Here is a 10000-nt window from a genome sequence, read left to right as displayed (position 1 = left end):
CACCAATGTATAAAGCTAGTTATGATTTAAGATGTAACGAATTTAAGCTAATTGTACAAAAACCGGGGTGGGCAATAAATGCAGATGGAGAACAGATGTGGTGGGTCTTCTTCTTACACCATCTCATGCGTCTCTCTCAACCATGTTTCGTTTCCATGGAATACATTCATATTTAATTATTTAACGGCGAGCAGGGGTTTTCATTTAAACGATCAATTACTCACTCACGTGTATAGTTTTCATATATATGATTAGTGACGATAATAGTAATAATATTAATGATAATAGTTGGTCATTTTAATCTCATCATTTTATCAGTTTTTACCTATATATACAGTGACAGATCTAGAAAAATATATCATTGGGAGTAAATTTATTTTTATTATGAATGAATATAATTTTATGGGGTATTTTCTAATTTTATTTAAAATTTTACAAAATTTATATATAAAAAAATAATGAGTTGAATGGGGGTATATGCCCCCATATTGTTACATATAGATCCGTCACTCTATATATATATATATATATATATATATATATATGATATATCCATGCGAATGTCCACGGTTGAATATGTAAAACAAAGTAATTATAGAACTTAATTGCTTTTATGGATCAACTTTTTTTTTGCAAGGAATTATTCCAAAAACCTATATATGTCCCATAATGCAAACGCCCGAAATTTTCTGTTTTACCCATAAATTGAATACGCTCCCCAAATCCATTAAAAAAAAAAGATGCTTATTTGCAGAAATCAACATATTTGTGTCGGTGGAAAACAAAAGAAGAAAAAGCGTTATAAAGAAAACCACCAACAAAAGATTCGAACGTTGAAATGCTTCAAATAATAGAAAAAAAAATGAAAAATCATATATATATACACACACACACATATATATTTCAATATTTGTGTGTACAGATATATATATATATATATATATATATATGTATATTATCGGTGATTGGTGGGTTAAAAAATAGAACCAATGAGTGTAAGATTCGGAGATTGATATAAATGGTGGGTTGGCAGCTTGCAACTACCAATTTCATATGGTTTCACATAAATTACAACTTTCTCTTTGTTTGGTCCCACTTGTCTCAACATATATATATTGGCTAAAATTAAAATTAAAATAACTCATACATTAATATATATACACCCCCTTTAATCCTTTATATGTTCAAATACAATTCACAAAGTTTCTTTTGAAATACCCTCCGATGTTCTTAATATTAAAAAAATAGGGTAATTTTGGTCACTCGTGATAATGATGTGTATGGAGAGAAAATAACGCATTGAAATTAGGAGTTACTACTAACGAATGCTTTTGACTGTTATTGATATTCCTGATAAACTCTTTACAATATGCTATAGTTTGAATCACTTTAATTAGTAAAAATAGCCAAAAAAAATAAAGAAAAAAAATACCAAAAACAATTAAATCGAGGAATACTTTCGACCCTTTTGTTATCTCTCCAATATGTATTTCTTCTCCTCATTGACAAAAAGGAAGAAGATCGACTGTAATCAAACATTCGATTTTGATAGATTGATCGATACACAAAAAACGTTTTAAAAATGGAAACGGTGGACACAAAATGAGGTTACAAAACGCAATATAAACGGCGGTTAAGATGGTATTTAATAAAAGATGTTCCAATTTAAAAGGACTACAACTCAAGTTTAGATGATGATCTAGTGGTAACAGAACATGCAAAGTATGTTGTTACCACGAGTTCAAATTCAAGCGTGGAAAGAGGTATTAGTCTAAACTTTTCCGGTTTGTTGACAGGTATAATTGGACCAAAGATCCGGCGAACTTTCGTGTTATCAAAAACAATAAATTTAAGAGGACTACATGGATTTGCCCATCGAATGCATTTTCTTCTTGTTTTGCCTGAATTTGATACCTTTTTGCTTAGTAGCTGGAAATTTAATTTAATTTTTTTTTAAACGTGGACACTTGAAAAAAAGAACCATGTCTACTTTGATTTTTTCCATCACTGGTTAGTAGTGTCACAATTGACGACACACGTACTCTACATACATGACCTATAATAGACACAGACACATGCGTGCGTGCGGATTTTTCCTTCTTAGCTGTTACGCCATTGTAGATCTATATCTGCAGCTGTATACTGTGCGCGCGGTTTTAATTCGCGGGACATGCAATGTCGGGAAATGAACATGTGATTTGATATTGTCTGTAACACAACCAAAATTTTATGTTTCTCTGTTGAGAAAAAAAAAAAACCAAAGTTAATACATCGATAAGATTACATACATGTGTATGAGGGAGACAGACCGAATCTTATCCATTCCAAGAAGTCATGGGTGTATGACGTCAGCGTTGTTTGAAAATCGAGGAAGGAATGGGATTTGGGCAAAGCTATCGATGTAGCTTTATTGGGTTTGACACTATTCATTACTGCTTTTCTTTTTGGGCAAAACGCAATTAACACATCTTTCGCGAGGTTAAATTCTCCGTGATATACGCGAACACGTGGTGGAATAATCTTATCACAATCAAAACAACAAGGACCGATGACAAGTCGCCACGTAAGCTCAAGAAATAGTATGTTTCAGAACGCGATTCCTTTTGACCACCGGCTCACTTGTTGTTCTTGCTCCAATCTTTCTATGACATGAGATGGAATCCCAGGTAATAAATCAAACTCCAACTTTGTTCTTAATTCATGAACTCGGAGAGTTCACTTCCTAAGACTCTGGAACCAGTGAAAGCATAGACAGACACAAACACACTGAGTTACAAACATTTAAACCCAACACAAATCTGATACATTAATAAATTCTAAAAAAAAAAAAAAAGATTTTCAGCCTTTTAACTTTTGAAGGCTTATAGCAGCAAGTCTCCTGCTCTCTCTCCTCTTCATCGGCTTGTAAATGTCCTCTTAACCAGAAATCCCCCTGTAACGAAACAGATTACTTAACGGATAATAGCCGCATCTCACAAATGATATATCACACATATATTTTCAGCGCTTTCTCCTTCCTGAATCCCCTTCTCTGCCTGAATCCACCTTACCAATTTCAGATTCTATAGCTTGAGGTATACAACAGGGTGGGGCTAAAAAAGAGGATGTGACCAAGTTGCTAGCACTCGTAAATCATGGATGCAAGTGTTATAAGGGGACAAGGGCTTTACCAATTTCTGTGGATATACCGATACACCGGTCCAGGATGAGAAGTAATATCCAACCTTCATAATAGAATGCTAGTGAAAGCCACCAGCTCGGGGGCGCTCATATGGGCCACGGTTGTATCTATCACCTCCAGCACGGTCTCCACGATAGCCGCCTTCTTTGTTATGCCCCCCAGACCGGTCTCCACTACGATCAGGTCCGTAACGACCAGAACCACCACCGCCATATCTGTCATCCCTTGCACCATATCTCCCCCCACTTCTACTTGTTTCAGAAGGACACTCCCTAGCAAAATGTCCCGGCTTGCCGCATTTAAAGCATTCTCCACCACCAGAGCTACGCCCACCACCATAAGAACGGTCACGTTCGCGATAACGGTCACCATCATGATGATCCCTGCCCGACCCTCCCTGATGAGGCTGGGCTCTGTCAACAGTTATAGTTCGGCCATCTAAATCCATGCCGTTCATTGCCGCAATTGCATCATCCATAGCTTTTTCCTTGTCAAATGTGACAAACCCGAAACCACGGGAGCGCCCAGAAAACTTGTCAACAACCACCTGTGTGAAAAAAAACAAGGCTTCATCACATCAGATTTTCGGCAGTACAGCATTTACAGCTCAAACAGATCAGTGAAGTTCCGTAAATAGATTAAAAACAAGGGAGGTCCATAGGCAAAACTCGCCTAAACTTGATCAAACCATCCATATAAAGGTTCAGCGCATTCACTGAGCAGACAAGGGGAGAAAGGGTTTTTCACCTTGACCTCAAGAAGGCGGCCGAACTTTTCAAAGGCATCCCTAAGGCCACGATCAGACGTTGACCAGGAAAGGCCACCGATGAAGCAGCGGTACTCTAGCTCTTCCGACATTTTACAATCAACTGCGATCGATTTTAGGAGAAAGCATATATCAATCAAGCAGCCCATCGAATATAATTACACATCGCAGTAGCTCTTTCTGCGCTACAGAGATTGCAGATTCAGCCTTATGCACACGGCAAGAAGAAAATGGCTCACATCGACACCGTGAACTAAACCTAAAACTGGAAACTAACATGGAAACAACACAACGAGGTCGAATCTGACAAACCGGAGAATCAACGGTACAATCTAAATCAAAATCAAAACCTAAATTAGGCAAGAACAATCGGTAGACGCAGATGCTGAATAAAACCAGGCCGAACCCAGAAAATCTTAAGAGTAACGATCGAAAGCACGTATGCCTACCAGAGAGCAGAAAAGGGCGAACTGAAGCAACCCCCTCGGTCAGTAGGAGATGCAATTCAGAGGGGCAAGGCGATAAAGCTTTCTTTATATACATATATATCAACAATGGGGGAATCTGATTCACTGAGAAATGGGCCATTCTGGGCTTCAGGAAATGGGCCTAAATGGGCTCAGTGTGCTGAAACGGGTCTGAATAAATGGGCTTAGGATGGGGGAGGAGGTTTGGTTATTTGTCGCCGTCGTCTTGTTTAGTGCAACAATTAGTATTTATTTACGTATGTTTTGCAACTGGAATAATTTAAGTGTTACACACACACACATATATATATATATATATATACACCTATAATCAGGGTTTATGCAATTGATCAATGTAAATTAGGAGCTGATTACTTGGTTGGTTTTACACAATCCTCTGTTTTATTAATTAGAGATACTGATTATGTGACAATTTTAAAAGAGGCTCCCTAATTAATTTCATTAATTTGGGTTGTCTATGAAGTGAGAACCCAAAAAAAAACAAATATTCTTCAGCTATATGAAGTGGGTTGGCAAACATGTTTTGTTTGTTTCATATTTATGATTCATTATCATAAGATCATACAAATTATTTATCTATAGTGTTGATTAAGTAATTATCGTTGAGTCGGAAATCTAATAAACCTTCTAGTTATAAAAAAGTAATACATGAAAGCTACATTACAATCAAAATTAAAATAATTAAGTTTATTTAAAACTAACAAGATTATTATGCGTAAATATTTGTCTCAACAATATTAACGAGTTTTGCGGCATTATACATGTATTGTAAAGTGAACAACATGATTTATGAATTTTTATATTTCATTTGATTAATTGCATGTAACAAAAAAAAGTGGCAAGCAAAAGCTAGTACATTTTTTTTTAATTCGGACATATTGAGAATTTTGTACAATTTTGCTCGTATAGATGCCAAATGGAAAAAATAGATTTATAATTTCCATTTTTCCGCAATGTGAACAAGCTGAAACGACATTAGACTTCTGAAGCTTCCGCTTCATAATTGTAGTTGACACCCTATCAGGTCATTACACGTGTCAAAATTGGTGGAGCCTATTGAAATAGAAACAAAATATGGAGATTTGATATAATTGATAATAATTAAAGGCATAATATCGATTAAGAATAAAATATATATCGTGATAATTATATTTTGCCTTATTTGTTTCTTTCGTATCCTTATTTCCTTGTTTCTTTCAATAATTTTTCCTATAAATGTATGGATTATTTTTATTGTAATGTAACAAGAAGAAGAGATGTAGCAATAAAAGTGTTTCCGTTCTTTTATCTTTTGTTCTTTCTTTCTAATTTAATTTCCGCATTTTATTTTTCAATATGGTATCAGAGCCTGGTTGCGATCTGAACTATATGTTTCTCTTTTTCTAATTTTCTAATCTCTTCTTTCTTTTGCGTTTTGGATGTTCATATATCCAAATCGTTCAAAGGGAGAGTAAAAAAACCAGATTCAAACGATGTGCTATGACAAAAAGAAGTCAAAGCTAAAAACTCTAAGATCAAGCAAGATGCTATGACAAAAAGAGTTAAAGCTAGAACTTTAAAGTCAAGCGAAGTGATTTGAAAGAGGTTAATACTCTCTAAATGAATGAAATTTGGTTTCTATGGATTGTTCTAATAACAGTGAAGTTTTTCATCATTTTGTTGTATCTTCAAGATTGATTTTTGAATTCTTTCAAAATCAATCTTGAGGGGGAATGTTGAAATAGGAAGAAAATATGGAGATTTGATATGATTGATAACAATTAAAGGCATAATATCGATTAAGAATAAAATATATATCGTGATAATTATATTTTGCCTTATTTGTTTCTTTCGTATCTTTATTTCCTTGTTTCTTTCAATAATTTTTCCTATAAATGTATGGATTATTTTTATTGTAATGTAACAAGAAGAAGAGATGTAGCAATAAAAGTGTTTCCGTTCTTTTATCTTTTGTTCTTTCTTTCTAATTTAATTTCCGCATTTTATTTTTCAATAGAGCCCACACAAACTAAATTCAACAATATCATTCGCCAAGGATGCGTAAATTCGACGAAAACTTGGATGATGATGATAATGATACTTATTATTATTATTATTATTATTATTATTTCAATGTATTGTCATGGTTTTTTTTAATTAAAAAAAAAACGGAGGGGCATACTCATACGATCAGATCGTTCAGCGAAAACGACACGTGGCACATATGACTAAAGCGGGACCATGGATAAACTAAACGATAAAACATTACTTTTTGGAGTGGGGCCCAGCACAAAAGGTATCCACTATATTTGGGCCTTTCTTCTCAGTCTAACTAACCGCCTCGACATGTCTTGTCCAAAAGAGCCTGGATCGCTTGGAAGTAGAGCTGGTTCGATCCTGGCCGTACACGCGTCCCTTCACGTCGACAGATTTCACGTGGCAAATTGTTATGAGGAGTGTAAAGATATGTTTTTTTAAAATTTTGATGGAATGTGTGATAAGAAGGTACCTGCATATAATCTAAGAAAAAAAAATGCATATATCACATGCATGCATCCCTAACCATTACGAAAAATATTGATATAGATATTTGAACAAGAAGATAGAATTCTAGAATTCTCGTCGAAATGTTCACACGTGTATTTTTGCTCTTTTACTTCATAAGGGGACATTAGTATTTTGCTCTTTTACTTCAATCATAATACGATAGAACTGCTTGAATCACGAAGCAATGTGACAATATCATAGTAGATTCCTAAACAAAGTAAAAAAAAAAAAAATGAATTGAATTGAATTTCGGATTGGTCTAATTATTAATCTTAATGTAGTTGTTGATGTAAGTACAAACCTAGAAAAAATATCTATTGGATTGTCTCCACTATACCCTTCTTGTATACGCGAATATATATATATATATATGCATGTGTGAATCAAATTTTCCAAGGAAAAAAGGGAAAATGATATATGCAGGATGGAACCGCCAAAGAAGATACATAAGACGTGAAAAGAAAAATTATGACGGTATAGATTTCGTTAATTTTTCCAAGGGAAAAGTTCTCCTTAAAATACAAATTCTGACTGTATAAATTTTGTTAATATGCAAATATATTCGGGAGATTATTCAGTCCAAAAAGCTTTTTGGATATATCATTTTTTAGATGCATGCAAGTGGTAGATTCCGGTTGAAGAAACTGTTTAGGTAATTAATTAGGGCTGCTAAGGCTCTCTGGTCACGATGCAATTGCTCATTACTGTAACATGCGTGTATATATATATATATATAAATTAATGATGAAGATATTAAATCATGGGTTAGGTAAAAGATAAGATAGATCATAGTTTTGATCGGTTGATTAGTCCAACATGTAATAACTATCTTGCTTTTAATGATTTTGACTTTAGGAAGCCGTAAAAACAGATATCGGTGTCATTTAGAAGATAAAAATATTGAGAGAGGAAGTTAATTGGATCTCAAAATTTTCAGTTTGAATCGGTCCAGCATTGATTATTTTTAAGCCACGTGAAAATTTAAAATATGTCGTGGATACGTTGTATATTTAATGGCAGGGTTACTTCTTTCGTGACCATCGGCGATATTAATCCTATGATTTTATTATATATAATATATATGAATTCTATACTGCAGCAATATACATACATGCAATATGGATTGTTTTATAAATTGATGCGAAGGCTGTTTTTTTTGTACGCGTGTGTGTATGTATATATAGTTTTATGGTTATGCATAGTTCATTAATTTATTTGGAATTGAGATAATTATATATATATATATATATATATATATTTGGTGACACTAACAAGAGCTGGATTACAGTAAGAGCTATGGATTACATGCTAATAAATAAGTAATATGGGTCCATCATTGTCACATCATTTAAAGAGGCCCCACAAATTTCAATCGGTCGTAATCTCTCTCATCAGCAGATGCCACGTGTCATCGGTCGATATTAAACCCTAGTGAACTGCCTATATAATAATAATTACGATATAATCCGTCGAGATCCAAAAAGAGGAGCACGGTCGTTGACTTGTGAGTTTTCTTAGTCTTCTTCTAGAAACTGTAGGAAACTTTACATAAACTATACTTTTAATTAGAAATACGATTATAGTTAATTATGAATGAGCAAATCATATATATTCCCTATCATTTTGGAACTCATTGCAAACACAACGAAATTAATGTTTGTGTGCATGTGAGTCTGTGATCAATTTTTATTTTAAGAAAAAATATATCACAACTTCAAGTAATCAAATTATACTATATAATGTGAAAAGTTAACATAGACGGTTCAACATCTTTATCCCTTACTTTCAAGTAGAAAAAAAAATATTTGTATCCCTTAACTAGATGTCAAAGATTCGAACCCTATCTTCAGATCGGAATAATCCTTTACGTCAGTTCATTATCGTTTATTTGTGCTGCGACCGAAAATTAATCTGAATATGCAAGATTTAAAGATAGTTTATAATTGAACACCATCCAAAACACCTCGTTGTATAAAAAAAAAATCATATTATATACTAACTAAAATATTTTGTATAAGGGGCAGTAACAAGTCAACACATTTTCTATCTAAGTCGAAAAATTCGATTAAGTACTCGAACTAACTTGTTTGCATGTCGGCCAAAATCTTATTACAATATATATATTTCTACGTGTGCGTATACAAAGGACCAAAAAAAAAGGCGAAGGGAAGACAGAGAAACGTGAGAACTTTTTCTTCCTATAAAAACAAAAAAAAAAAAATCACAAGAATTCATAAAAATAGCTCTTATCTATTTCAGTTTGATTTGTCTTCTTTCGGTGCCACCCCTCTTCTTTCATTCATACTGCATTTATCAGCACCACACACAGTTTTGCATCCCATTAAGGGGGGGAGAGAGAGAGAGAGAGAGAGAGGATCGATGGCTGACTTTTGGAAAACAAGAGAGTAAATGCTTGTCCATTTTGATTCCTTGGAATCAAACCCCACATCCTCCCTCTCTCTCTCTCTCTGTACAATCATATCTTTACTCACCAGTAGTTTGATTTGATTATAGCCTGTTAGAGTCAGATTTCTCTCTCTATAAATATAAGCACCATCCTCTCTCCTCTCTTCCCCGGACATAATAACCAAACCCATTTGGATTCTGGTCTTAACCCTAATAACCAAACAAGAGCACACAATCTCTTGCAAACACATACACAGAGAAGTCAAATATATATACATGGGTATATATATATAGAGAGAGGGATGGGAAGACCACCTTGCTGTGACAACATCGGTGTGAAGAAAGGGCCATGGACTCCGGAGGAAGACATCGTCTTGTTTTCTTACATTCAAGAACATGGCCCTGGCAACTGGAGATCTATCCCTACTAACACAAGTATATATACATAACTCGCTAATCACACTCTTTTTCTTTTTCTGGATGAATGACATAAACTCTATAATCTTTCCTTGGTTTATGATTCTTGTTTTAATTAATTTGGTTGGTATGACCATTAATTAATATATATGCAATAAATAACCGCTTTATGGCACCAACCCTTCCGTCTCCATCTCCTCAAAAAGCTCTCTTCCC

The 10000-nt window shown here is 34.2% G+C and overlaps 2 protein-coding genes across 2 annotated transcripts in view; one reads left to right on the top strand and one right to left on the bottom strand.

The window, feature by feature from the left end:
* Window positions 1–2657: 2657 nt before the first annotated feature.
* On the bottom strand, window positions 2658–4455 carry LOC104821424 (glycine-rich RNA-binding protein RZ1A-like). Its single transcript, XM_010552303.1, has 4 exons — window positions 4397–4455; window positions 3929–4050; window positions 3171–3728; window positions 2658–2932 (listed from the first exon to the last, which is right to left on the bottom strand). Exons 2-3 carry the CDS (start codon window positions 4037–4039, stop codon window positions 3240–3242), a joined length of 600 nt encoding a protein of 199 aa, XP_010550605.1. The 5' UTR covers window positions 4040–4050; window positions 4397–4455; the 3' UTR covers window positions 2658–2932; window positions 3171–3239.
* Window positions 4456–9107: 4652 nt separating this feature from the next.
* The window catches only part of LOC104821423 (myb-related protein 306), a 2513-nt gene continuing 1620 nt past the window's right edge, over window positions 9108–10000 (top strand). Inside the window, exon 1 of the mRNA XM_010552302.1 lies at window positions 9108–9802. Coding sequence (XP_010550604.1) covers window positions 9670–9802 — 133 coding nt within the window. The 5' untranslated portion in view covers window positions 9108–9669. The remainder of the gene's footprint in view (window positions 9803–10000) is intronic.

Source organism: Tarenaya hassleriana, unplaced genomic scaffold (genome assembly GCF_000463585.1).
Source record: "Tarenaya hassleriana unplaced genomic scaffold, ASM46358v1 Cleome33, whole genome shotgun sequence".
Lineage (NCBI taxonomy): Eukaryota > Viridiplantae > Streptophyta > Magnoliopsida > Brassicales > Cleomaceae > Tarenaya > Tarenaya hassleriana.
The sequence above is the reverse complement of the archived record's forward strand: the minus strand, read 5'-3'. Positions and strand labels throughout refer to the sequence as shown.

Excerpts from the sequence above, each read along its gene's own strand:
- LOC104821424 (XM_010552303.1), bottom strand. The coding sequence starts at position 4,039 with ATGTCGGAAGAGCTAGAGTACCGCTGCTTCATCGGTGGCCTTTCCTGG. Across the intron at positions 3,729-3,928 it reads GCCGCCTTCTTGAGGTCAAG|GTGGTTGTTGACAAGTTTTC; the intron begins GTGAAAAACCCT and ends TTTTTCACACAG.